Source organism: Branchiostoma floridae, chromosome 2, assembly GCF_000003815.2.
Source record: "Branchiostoma floridae strain S238N-H82 chromosome 2, Bfl_VNyyK, whole genome shotgun sequence".
Classification (NCBI taxonomy): Eukaryota; Metazoa; Chordata; class Leptocardii; order Amphioxiformes; family Branchiostomatidae; genus Branchiostoma; species Branchiostoma floridae.
Genome location: NC_049980.1, coordinates 20,198,306 through 20,212,333, shown reverse-complemented (window position 1 = coordinate 20,212,333; position 14,028 = coordinate 20,198,306). Strand labels below are relative to the sequence as shown.

The following is a 14,028-nucleotide window of genomic DNA, read 5'->3' as shown; positions in this document are numbered from 1 at the left end:
TAACATGACAGCTGATTAGAGGCCCTCGAGACTGGGCAGGAAGCCTGCCATAGGGCCAAAATTGTTTGGTACACAAAGCGCCGTACCTCAGTTGCAGAGCTTAGAAATTTTACTTGTCAAATAATGGAAACGATCATGCCAATTTATACAGAAAAAAGTACTTCAAAAGAAAACTTCTCTACCTCTTTCTCCATCAACTAACAGAAACTCTCATGTCTTCAGACATTGTGAGTGAGCTATTGCAAACAGTATTCTATTGAAAATAATACATTTTACAACCTGATGTAGAATATAGAAGGGTCACATGTAACCTAGCATTGTAGAAAGGTCACAACAATGCGAAAAATACTGTTGTAGACAAAAGGTCTGTTGTAGCTGATTCAATGCACCTGTTCTGATTGTTAAAGCCCCCTTTCCACGAGACAGCAATCACTGAGTTACCATAAAGCAACCAAAATTGGTTTTGTATAACCCTTCTTTTCATAATTGGAATATGATGCAATATGTTCCTTTTCTTGAAAATCTATTCAGCGATCTGTCATGTCATACATTACATTTTATTTTTGGCTTCTCAGCAGTTGATCAGCTGTTGCCAAGGGAGCTTTGCACTGACCAGAGTGTAGCACTGGTCAAGGGCCGACGATCACACAGTCTTAAATTGATCAGCATAATCAACCCATGGCCATGACTCTGAGAGGGATAAAGATGTTTTTTGTAAATTAGCAGAGCAAGGGAAAGTTTTCTAACCAACCAACTTTGCATAACATTCAATTCCAGATAAATTATGAACATAACATGAGTTATTTGTGTCAAACCAAGTGATCAACACTACATAGGACCCACTGGCCAATGTGACCACTTTTTGATAGTCCCTTTGATTTTCCCATTGATACCAGCATTAAGAAACCTGTCTGGAGTGACCACCTGGCCATATACTGACATAGAGTAGATTTCATCAGCCGAATGGTTTTCTTGGGCAGGTTTGTCTGTACATCAAAATGGCCCAAAAACTCAGGAATACCTGGTATGGAATGACAAAACACACTGCCAGGCAGACTGCACCCAGGCAGAGACTTGTATTCCCTTTGAACATACTGCATTCAATATAGACTCAATTCTTACCATGTGACAGCTTGTCAATAAAACACCTCAGGACAGTAATGTCTCATGGTACAACTGTCATCAATCAAACCATATACTCATCTCCAAAAAAGGAATATGACTTTCAGAAAGCAATGCCTGCAAGTGACAGTGAAAATCTGTTATCAAAGTGACCGAATCAGTCTGGCCTTTTCCCCGAAGTCGTAAAATCCTATAGGCAAAGTAGCACAGTGATTTTCAATTCTATTATCTTCCAATAAATGCAAATTGAATCTGCTGTTCCAGGGAGATTGTATCAGGTTTCAGGTATGATCTACATTCTGTAGGTCAGGTATCACTTACTGTAGGTGTCAGGCTTGGCATGGTCTTAAGATAATCAATGGTTTATTTCAACAAAAATAGAAAGTGTCCAAAAGTGGATAGCGAGGTGCTGAATTGATGTGAGGACATTACAGTGCATTAAAACTGTATAATACAACAAAGAAATTTTATCAGTAAGAATAGCTGATATACTGATATTACATACATATTGATATCCAGAAGGAAAAATGAGGGGGACAAAATGTAATGTGAATCTAAAAAGTAAGCTGAATGGTGGACGGTAGGCAGTGATGTTGACCCTAGCATAGCTGGTATCAACAGTAATGATATTATTTGGGGCCAAATGTACTGTCATGATAAACATTTTATGGAAGAACACAAGTATTGCTATGTGGAACATTTTGCAAGCAACATTTAAGGAAAGGTTGTAGCAAAATGTACAAAAAAGAGGGGTCTGGGTTGTAACTTTCCTTTTTCTTGAGAAAACCAGAGGGTTACATTACATTACATCTTCTTTGTTCTGCAATTGTTTTATTTTAGCTTCATTATCTATAAGGACATTGCACAGAAGTGTCCTTGGTTATTAACCAAAGTTATTGTGTGATACATTATGCACTTTATGCACATAAGTCAAGGGAATTACCAGATGAAGAATGTTTTGTCTGGCACATATCCACAGGATGAGACTGCTGCACATGGAAGGGAGAGTGAATAATGTGCCGAGGATTGCAGGGTGTTTGTCTGGAACCATCAAGCCAAGCAGGGACATGCAATACATGAGGCCTGTGTCCTTGTCTCGACCCTTTCTAATAAAACCTGCACACATGTACATTGGGGGCTGTGAGGAGGGGCAGAAACAAGGTTACCATCCATGAGATGGATGATGCAAAGGTGTAAGGGCAACTAAAGTGACTTATTGCTTTCGATTTTTCCTGTGGACTTGTATTAGGACAGTGTCGTTCAGATGCATATGTATATTGACTGGAGCTTTAGGCACAATTTTTCCTAAGCTTCCAGATTTGACCCCACTGTGAATCATATGATGATATTTTGACATATTCATGAATTCGAGGATGTTGCAAAATGGTACAGTTTTTGTGAGCTAGAAGAGAAACCTTGCTGCACTTATTTATCTTTCTGTTTCATATTTATCTTCCTCTTCTATTTATCTATCTGACGAAAAGTAAAAAAATATTTTCTTTTTTTCCTATGTTTTTAAAATGAAAAACAAATCTTTACTGCAAATTGTAAAATACAAAATAAAAATTTAATGTAAACTTGATGCTGGACTAGGGTTTGCAAAATTCTTATTAGTCAAATTATAGGAAAGTTCCCTCACTTGAAACATTTGTCTGGTGTTTAAAAATTTATTTTTCTTATGCGTTAGTCTAGTGTTTGAAAATTCATTATTCCTTATGCATCTCAAGCTACATTTTCAAAATCAATAAGAGTCGAGAAGAAATAAACAAATGTATTAGAGTAGTTTTAAAATTCATGTTTTAGATTAGTGTTAGAAGTCATCTCAATGTCACCATGCTGTACTTCATTATGACTTTTGTATCTGTATGCCTGTACTAAGCTTGATAGGGCAGAAATGTACAATAAAGGCTATCATCGTCAATAATGAAGATGGCCATGCCATAAATACTATCTAGAATACACAACAGTCATGTTTGTAGAAAGACATGGTAAGAAAGTGAGTCTCACCTGATTGTCACTGTTGAGGGCAGTGAAGTATCCGACAATAAGGATGACCTCGTGAAGAAGGTCCTGATTGGTCCAATGTGTGCAGTACCACAGCAGGTAGCTGGCAATGTGGCGGAACTCCAGTGAGATACCCTCCTCTCCAAGTGCAGTCTGTAGGAACAGTAGAGAGAGAGAGAGAGTCATTGCTCCACTGGAAATGTACCAAAATTTTACACTATACCTTACATGGTTTGTTTAATGATAATCATTCTGTACCCCTTTTGGAATTGACTAAGTCTGGCATTTATACCTTTGGCACAGCAGTTCTATTTTAATCTGACTTGACTGAAAGCAGAATTTTTCAATAAGCTATAATTTTTGTGAATAGACTTTGGAAAAAAAAGTGACACTGTGCAAAAAGGCCCACAACTAAAGGCCATAGGGAATCTGGTAGCCCGCTGTCCATCCCTATTCTACATTTCCTGACAGCTCCAGTCCACTCCTTTAATCACTTTCACTTTCAAACACAAATGTACATATAGCACAGGATTCAGTCAAATTTCCTAGATGAATTAATCAGAGGCATTCTTATCCATAATTATGTAACAACAAAGTAAAAATAAAAAATAGATACTGTAGATATGAAGTCTGCATCCTCTTTAATTTGACAATACAGGTTGAATACTGTTTCAACTGACGAACACACATGTGATCAACAGTATGTCTCATCACTATACATTGTGTACATGTACAGATTTATGCATTGTGTACACTGGGACCAAACAACAGGTGAAAGCCTTAGAGCATTAACCTGCTAAAGGTCAAACGGATTAAGGAAAATAAAAAGAAAAGCATTAAGGAAAACAAACACAGGAAAGACAGTGTGTATCTCTCCTAAAACTGGGGACATGTGCAAACACACCATATCCTAACCTTCTTATGTTACAGATTGCAAATATAGAACACCTGAGGTCCCCGACTCCTTTCTTTTAGGATTTATACCATGCAAACAAAAGGGTAGTCACACTGCAGCCTTGCCTGGGTGATCATACATGTATAATGATGTCCCTATTCTTCTAGTTTCCTTTTTTATTACACCTGCTGAGCTGAATGACCGATGACTGGTGGTTACCCCCACAATGAGAAGTAATCATACACCTCATCAATTATTTATCTGTGAAAAATAAACATAACTGGCAGGTGGTGCCTTTAATCAACTTTCCTCTTGCCACTCAACGGAGCTGTAAAACGGGAATTTTCACATGCTAATGTCTCCAGCCTTGTTGAGCTGAAGTGTGGGAGTGTGTGTTTTTCAGAATGAATATGCACACACTCTGTCTGTCTGATGACTGGGCTGTCTGTTTTGAGCTCTGAACTTAATGATGATATTGCGTTAACAATAACAAAGTAACACACAATACCATTTTGTACTTGAAATAACTCAGGACAGTAAATTGAGACCTTACAGATCTATAGGCTGAGGAGGAAGCACAATAGATAAGATAATGGAGAACAATCGCACTTCACTTACTTTACTAGTTGTTACTGATATGCAGAAACAATGATGGTTATGATTATAGTAACATTCTTTTTGAATTTTACTGTATTAAATCTAAAACCAAATGATAATACTTCAACAATATTTGTGATAAAAGGCAAGTGAAGGCAAATAACCTCTACATGTTAAAGCTACATGTTCCGAAATGTTATTAGGTGGTGACTATCAGCTGAAGTTCAAACTTCTTTCAGGTATCCTGACTCCCAGAACTCTAGCCCGCGCGGAATCTGGGCCGCCAGCTTACAAACCCAGCACGCAACCAATTTGGCCAAAAGCCTGACAGGCATTTGGCATGGTCAGTTGGCGGTTCTTGAACCCCATTGTTACACAGGATAACTGTAGTACCTAAATTTCACAAGTAGAAAAGATGAGCCTATAACTTAAGATCAACCACATTATATACATGTACAATGTATGTTGGACAACTTGTAGCTACTACTGCATCAAAGGCTATTGTCATCAAGGAAGACTCTCTCTAGAAACTGATTCTTTTGTTACACTGGTACACATGTTAGGGTACATGAAGTTCTTAGAACAAGCCAGCCTTTATCAAAGACGTCATCCTTGCACCTGTAGCATCGTTCCATGTATTTTCAGCTTTCCCAAAGTTCCTTGCAGACACAAAAAATGCAAGGTTACACACGTGGGCTCCAAAAGAACAAATCATCTTTCATTTAGCCGTCCCATTGACCAATTTTTTACGTGTTGCGGATACAGACACCGTGGCACCAGATTACAAACCGTAATCGCCCGTAAACCAAAGTTGTGATAAGATACTTAATTATTCATATAGGTGTGAGCGTGGACAATGGGGAGGTGACAGCAATGACGTGGGAAGAATGGTCAGCAGAGAATCAAAAAACAAAAGGCTCTTTGCCCAAGGGAAATATCCCCAAACAAGTTACTATCGTATCATAACAATTCATCAATGCTTAGACAGTGCTTGAAGAAAGAACTTCACATTGTAAAGAGATACAGCGAAAAAAAATTTCAAATTTGGCTTTAAACCAAGTCAAAGTCTTCAACCTTCTCCCTGCTGCTTAAATGACGATAAATATTAAGCCAAATGTGTAAACCATCGGTGAAAAGGTTATGGGTTTAGCAACCACAATATATTACCGGCATGTAACATCTCAGATGTCTATAACGTACATGTATGACTCAGGGCACTGTGTTCATAGTTTATACATTTATACATTTGGTGAAAATGGTAAAAAAGTGTGCAAAAGATAATGTCATGATACACCAAACACGATTATTGGCATATCATTAAACATTTTCTACCTAAAAAGGTACCAGTACTGGGAAGAAACTGGGCTCCATGGGTCAATATGTATCTTTCATTTCTATTGATAAATCTGGGAGACTGCTCCAATTACATATAACGCTAGTTCACCTTTATCCGCGGGGTAACCTATAACGGGAGGTGCCCCAACACGGTACGCTTTTTCTTGCGCTCAAACTCATGGCGCTCCATCACTAGTTGCCTGAGAGTGGTCAAATTTTGATGACTGAATTTTGTTCACATAGATTTGAACAACATACTTGAATAAGAAATGCATTCATGTGGTTCATGAACCTTTCGCGCTGCATGTTACAAGCGGCAAACACTGTGAGACAATTTCGTGTATGTAACCTTCCAATTTTGTGCTACGCTGGACAGTGTGCCTAACTCGGTACGCTTTTTTTACATTTTGCTCTCTTCAGAAGTAAGTGGTAAATTTAAGTACACAGAAAAAAATTAATAATATGATATTTTAGCTTTCTTTTGACAGTAAAATCTTGACTGTATGTACTTCTTGTCTCACATGAGGAAGGCTGTACCTAGAACAATCCAGCTCATGTTTTTACGGGCAATGGGCTGAATGCACTGATTGTGAATGCCCGACTAAAAAAACCATTACCAAAAAAAGACACCGCTAACATCAACAAAACTCGGTCTGATTATATGAAAATATCATCTACATCTCTCTATCAAGTCTTATTTTCATAGACAGCACGTATCATTTGTTACAGTCAAACAAATCTTTGGAGCGTTCTCTAGTCTGTCACCTTCACGGCCACACTCCCTTGGGAGTACAATGGTGGCAATGTTTATGTCGCTTCCTTTTGGTTGCTTTTCTACTCAACAGACATTTGAAGACCCATATTCATAGTGTTTTATGGAGCTTTATTTATGTGTATCATGGCAGTTGTGTGACTGCTTGAAAGAGTTCGTATAGTTAGCGACACGAGCCGCCAATACGCAAAGGCCGGTGACCGCAGTGATTCAGCACTGTCAACATTACTGTTAGAATTCTGTTTTTTTTTAAACATGAAGTAAATATGTTAAAGTACTAGTATACAGTGAAACCTGCCTTAGGGGTCACCTGAGTATAGGGGCCACCTGGCCATTGCGGTCACTTTTTGCCGGTCCCTTGGATTTTTCCCATTGACGTAAGCATTAAGAAATAGTCTATAGCGGTCACCTGTCGAATGCGGTCGCGGCCAGACGATTTTCAGTCCGGCCGCTATGCCAACACTGCCGATAGCGGTCACCGGCGCGACTGGCCGGCCGCGTTACGCCGCGCTAAAACCCACGCGGGGTTCACTTTTTTTCAATTTCTGCACTACATCAGCAAAATGTAGGCTCAACTTGGCCGATTTACGAAGGAAACATTGAATAAATAAACATTTTACAAAATTATGTGATTTTATGCGAAGTTTTTCCACCAACGTGTTGTTGGCGTTTTTCTCGTCTCAGTCTTTGCACTCTACCCTTCTCTACATCGTCATTTCTGTGCAGACTGAAAGAATATATGGACAGATTTTACAAGTAGACCGTCCGTTCATGTATCTGATGTAATAGGCTCTTGAAATCCATGTACGCTGGTCTAATTTTCGTATTCCGCGGGCCAAAAATATCGGAATTGTATTTGCGTAAATTTTCCAAGATGGCGCCGCCTCAGCAGATAAACAAGGTCAATTGGGGTCAGTGGACGACTCCATTTTTGCCCAGGTTTCACTGTACTTGGAATGCGAATTAAAGCTGTGTGCATGGACTTGATTTATTTACCTTTGTAATCAGCATAGTCAGTGGCAACAAACACGGTGTACTTATGGATAATAAGATCAGCAAAAAATCCGTTCCGTCTTACGACGGGAACCGTCTTAGGGCGGCCCCCGTTATCCGTTGTTTGGCAAAACAGCGTATTTAAGCACATCAATTCGACGGTTGGTAGTTTAAAACTGCAATGTACTGAAAATATTGAAATTTTAAACAGACGTCCGACAACGTGATATCCCAAAATACATTGTTTTTAAAAGCAACGGATATAGGTTACCCAACGGACAAAGGCGAACTAGCGTTAACAGGTCTTTTTATGTGAAAACATAATATTCTAACAAACCAATGCACAAGGACCATTTGACCATTGTGGCCACTTTTTGGTGGTCCTGAAGACTGACCATAGGACCATCCTCCTGAGTTTGGTGACCACCCGTTGATAGTGTCCACTTTTGCTACTTCCCTTGAAGAGCGCCACTACACTGAAGTATCTGTGGCTAGATAGTACCTGCAGCTGATAACAGTCCATGGATCTACTAGCAAAAACAGAGCCTGATGCTATATTTGATTAAGTAACTTTTGGATTCTATCTCATGTGGCACATACATCAAGCCTTTCCCTTACAGATGACAAAACATCTGAAAAACCATCATCTTTCATCTTTAATTCATGTACAGAGGCTAATTGCGTGTGACAAAATAGTAAATCACAATGCACATTAGCAGACAGTGAACACAGAACAATGTGTTAAATCTACTGGAAGATTCTATGTTCATTATTGTTGGGTTTCTGAAACAATAGAACCTCAATACTCTATTTTACTAGTCATGACTTTGTATAGTGACACAAATTTAGGAAGCTCATATCATACTATGTCATCATGTTGAAATTTAATGTGATTACGTCTAAATGTGTAATACAGGAGAAAGTATTTGCGTTGTTTTTCTGTTCACAGTCATTACACTGCAAACATGTGCTCTTTCTTACTTCTCTATTGTTTCAACTGCAAACTCCTTTAGATGAAGCCCCCTCGAACTTCAAACAATTTACAACATGTGAATATGGCCCTATAGTGCTGATATATCTGTTCTCACTTATCTAGCAAAGGTCATACCCCACACCAGTCAGAACTCATGAAGTTGTCATACCGCATGAGGAGGTACATCTCGCTGCGGGGTATGTGTCAGATACAATCAAGATACTGAGTTGCCATTGTCCCGGCCTCTCCAAGTGTACTTTGCTGTATAAAAAAAAGGGCTTGAAATACTACTTTTTCCCTTACAATTACATGTTCTATGTACCTACCTGGAGTTTTGGAAGTTGTCTGTAATTCTTCCTACTGCAATCCGGAAAAACTTTCAGCAAATACTCAAGCCACTGTAAGCTATGGTTTCGTATACATGTAGTGTATACACACACAAATACATACATTGATTGTACACCAACTGGTCTTGTTTTTATTCACTTTTATTCATGTTGTATATTAATGTTATATATATTGAATTGTGCTTTTACTCAAAGTTATTGTTTTATAATTATATTGAGGAAAGGGCTACTTATAAACACTGCTTTTTGCCTAATCCTCAAAAAAATACATTATAAAAATCTGAAGTGTCTGTTTACAAAATGTATAAATTGGAGGTGCAAACTGGAATTTATGATTAATCGAGTGGTGTTTTCATTATCAGTGTTCTTGCACACCTATGAGGAAAATGATGAACAAGACCAATGAAGGCTTTCGTGATCAATCCCAAATATTTTGCCTGCAAAATTACAAGTTGTTTTGGTTGTACCTGCAATCACAAAATTTCTTCTGCTCTTTGCCGGCAGGTACATACATTTTGAGCCCTGAGCAATTACACAGAGACAAAGGGAGGGAGAATCACCAGGACTGGGTGACTTGTCCGTTAAATGAGCCAGAACATAATCTAGGACTCCTGTGACTCATCTGATAGGGTAGGAGGGACAACAGGATAAGCTGGCAGGTACCAGATTAGGCCTGAGATAAGTCTGGGACCACCCCTGGAGATTAAGATTCATCTTAGGCAAAGGTGTCCTCTTTCCAGGTGAGAGAAGACAGACAGACAACAATGTAGCATCAAGATACTGTAAATTCATTGATGTTTGCAGCACTTAGATTTTGTAGTATGGAAAAATAAAGAGTTTGAAGTATCCTTTAGCTCCTGGTTGAAGCAGTGGCAGATGATAACACTACAGAAGAAACCATAAGTTTGCCGGCTGATGATTGTGGTGAAAGCTCACCTTAAAATTTGCAGACTTAAAAACACAGCAAAAAGTAACATTACACAGTAACAAAGACTGACACTATTTCAAACTCTCCAAACTGCTTGCACATGACAACAAAGTGAGACCTCAGACTGCATCTACTAATTGACAGCATTCCTATGGCACGAAAACCAACATGTTTACACTAAGTATGTTACAGGAAACAATGTAACGACATAAATCAATGACATGTACTGATAGTATCATGCTTGCCCCTACTGCACTACTACAAAACGGGTTGCATCTTGTGTACATCTTTACTAACTTCATAACAATTGGTGTTGCCTTCTCTCATTAGCGGTCTATCGGAATTTAGTGCTGATTATTTTAGCCACTGCGTCTAATCTTAACAGATCAAGACTAATCCTTGCAGAATTTCACCTTTGTTTAACTTGTTGAAGGGGTGGGTGGGGGTGGTGTCCTACATGTAGTGCCAAATGCCCTACCAGGAAATTTGTTTTTTTCCCCTGAATCACTTTTTATGATACAGCTCCCCTCTGCCCCGCTCTTATGAAGAAACAAGAAAGTGACCCAAGATGCCCCTGTGCATGTTCAGGTCTTGTCAATTTTTTTTCAGATACAGGTCAACAATGTGATGGAATATATGACGTGACTACTGTGATAATTGATTACACAAATCATACCACTTCAGATGTCACTGAACTCTTTATTTCTCATTATTTACAATTCAAACTGGAGATGTATTTGATTGCATTTAATCATTTTCTGTGAGCATCTATGTTGGTGAAGTTGCACATGTAATACACCAGTTTTGTAGGCAACCAGTAGGGGTAGGGTATATTATATAGAACGATAGGTGGCTCCCAACTTTTTGAGTTTAAACAAAGGCACAAACAAACTTTTGCATATCAAACTTCAGACATTCTTTAAACCTGTGCTGTAATATGCCCCTACAGTAACAGTCTCAACAGGTTCTTAGAAAGAGGGCAAACAGCTCAGTTCTGGGGTGATAATTTTGGCCTAAAAAGACACATATTCTAACAGTGACCATGCTGTAATTCAACACTAGAGATATGGCTCTTTAATATACAAATTCTGCCCTATCAAGTGATCCATAAATATTGGCATATTGGCACTATCTTTGACTTTTGACCTGTAAGCTGGCCCTACTCATCTACAAGGTAAATCAATATAATATTTTTCTAAAAAAAAATTACTGATGCAACGATATGAGAACTGATGTTTACAAGATAGTCACTTGTTTACATAATAATCATCAGATCAATTTATTTCTATTTTTAGAATGACTACACATGCAAGTACATGTATACATTAACAAATACGGGACAATGGGTGGAAATTTTCTTTGATATTTACAGATAGAAGAGATAAATATATGCAGACAAAGAGATTTCTGTAATTTGACAAAAGGTGCTAGTCTCCATCCCAGATAGAGGACCTGTCTTGTTTTCAACTTTTTCACATTCTCTATATCTCTGTAGAGATCAGCATTGTTAGCTTGTGCCCTCCCTCTGGTGTACAAAATGCTGCGAACACATGCCTTAAACAAACCAAATAATCATGTGTTTGGAGATTGACCTTAACCTTATTTCTAGCTGACTTGTAAGGAAAGCCTGGCCCAATAGAAACTTGTGATGTTCTGTGTGTGTGTGCAGTGCCAAAAAGAAATCTCTGACTGGCTAGATACATCGTACATTGTACAGTGTGCCATCTTGGATGACTTATTCAGAGAATGAAACCACCAAAATAGGCTGACAATACCAGAATACAGAATAGGGATTGCTACTATCAATGGAATATCCATCATTCTAACAGTGGTGGGTATCAAAGCGGTAAAACTTGAGCAGTATTAGTTACTTTATTTGAAATATCTTTATGATAGACAACATTGACTCGCTACAGATACCAGTGCACCTCAGTGGCGGACAGGTCCATTGATATTCTGGACACACCTGTCCAGTCACACCTGTCCGGTCTCATCCCGGGGTACATCTGTAACCCACGTGCTACCGAGCTCCCCCAAACACCATAATGGACATGTTAATACACCTGCAATTTTACTGCGGAAGGGATCACAGGCGGTGGGTCATCGGGTCAAGCCCAAATGGAACTAGCAATTTTGGGCACCAACGGGGAACTCTGGAAAATTACCTTCAAACTACATGCTCCTCCCTGTAGTAATTACCAATCAAAGGGGTATATTACTACCTGCCACGTCCACTTAGCCTGATGTTTGGCTTCTAAAATAGTGAAGACATCTAGAATGTCCCGAACGGCCTGGAAAGGCAGCATATGTAACAGCTTAACTTCAGTTGTGCGAGAGAGAACGAGAGAGAGAGAGTTCTGACTGGAACTGTCGTTCCGATCCATGCTGAAATGATGAATGACATGAGAATACTCATGAACCGCAGGCTGGCAGTGGTTTAATACAGGAACTAATCATGATGGTAGCTGACAGTGAAACATTGCCCACAAATGAGCCCATACCAGGTGGCATGCATTTCTCAGCTTACACAAGAAGGATTACGGCAAATCTCTGCTTACTCAAGGAGAAATGTCAGTGCCATATAAGGTAGGCTATATTTCCTGGGGGATGATGTGGTGATTTGCAAAACATTAAACATAAATTACAGAAGATGCAAGTGGCGACAGCCAGCAGGTGGTTCAGCGAGGAAGATTGCTGGCTCTGCCGGCACTTAAGTAGCTTTTATACCGGCGGCTCTTTACCGAGTTTAGTCTGATCACAGCATATTGGACAACAGCACCTGCCACTCTACTCATGACCAACTTTGTCTGCTTAGGCATAAGACAAAACACAGGTCCTACCTACGTGTCTACTAAAAATGCAAACTGACAGGTACAACAACCAAACCTGTACTGGTGCCCAGTGTGGTTCCTGCTTAAATTTTTTTTCCCTACTCCACTCATTGTTTGGGAGCCTATGTTGTGAATTCTCATTGTGAAATCTGTCCTTTTAAGCTTACAAAAATACATTTTCATCCATTTCATCCACAGGTTCTGAAGTACAGATTTGTTTTCACAGACGGGGCAATTTTTTTACGACCAAACAAGAAAGGACAGAGGTACGGCTCTGGAGACTGTCCTGGTCCCACCTCTGCATAAGGGCCATTTTTCCATAGACTCAAATATATCCTGTACATAGTGGCCCCCTAACCTGCCTTAATGTGATTATTTCTTCAAAATTTCAGTGGTCCCTCCAGACAGGTCTGACTGTAGATGTTCAATCTCACCAAGACTGAACTTCACATTGTCACAGACTTGGAGTGTACACAACACAGTATGTCCTATGCTTGCCAAGTCCTTGTATGGAGTAGTACTCATAGAGGCCACCTGTGTATACACAGTGACTGCCACATTACAACTCCGGAGGGTTCAAAATATTCCAATAGATCTTAACGCTTAAATCTGATTTATCACATCCTGAAACGTAGCAACTGGCAACTTGAAGATTGCTTGAAGGAAAGAAGTGTTCCTGGCAAACTTGAATGTCTCATAAACTTACATGTATGAGAAGCAGGCAAGATGTACAATCAATAAGTGTCCTACCTGAAGCCACGCCTCATGCAAAAGTGCAAGTACTTGATTATTACAGTTCTGTGAGAATAGTTATGTTATTTTTTGATTTATAATCAGAAAAAAATATAGCAGCAAGTCTTGCTGAAAAGCATCCAGGAATATATGAAATATGCATGGTACCTCTTAAAATTTTGTCACACAAATACATGGTTATCTTTAGTTGGCATACTTTGTACATTCAGATCTAGATTGCTTTCTCTCATCTCTCTAGCTGTGAGAAATATCTGTTCATACTGAAGACATGTAGATCCCTACTCTTGGCAACAAGTGTGGTGTGATCTAAAATGTGCTAGAGGTGTGCATCTCCTCAAACATGAGAACTTTGGCTTAATATGACATCCTAAGGACTAAAACCCCTTCCAGTCACATGCCAGTCAGGCTGGTAGGATTTGAACTCCAAACCTCTGGGTCTATAGAATTCGACCCATATGGCGTGATGGATGTATATATT

General features: G+C 39.2%; 1 protein-coding gene across 1 annotated transcript in view; it reads right to left on the bottom strand.

The window, feature by feature from the left end:
- Positions 1 to 14,028, bottom strand: part of LOC118408955 (S phase cyclin A-associated protein in the endoplasmic reticulum-like) — a 62,056-nt gene that overhangs the window by 7,907 nt on the left and 40,121 nt on the right. Inside the window, exons 27-28 of the mRNA XM_035809826.1 lie at positions 8,827 to 8,881; positions 3,130 to 3,279 (exon numbers count right to left, since the gene is read on the bottom strand). Of these exons, the coding sequence (XP_035665719.1) occupies positions 3,130 to 3,279; positions 8,827 to 8,881 (205 nt within the window). The remainder of the gene's footprint in view (positions 1 to 3,129; positions 3,280 to 8,826; positions 8,882 to 14,028) is intronic.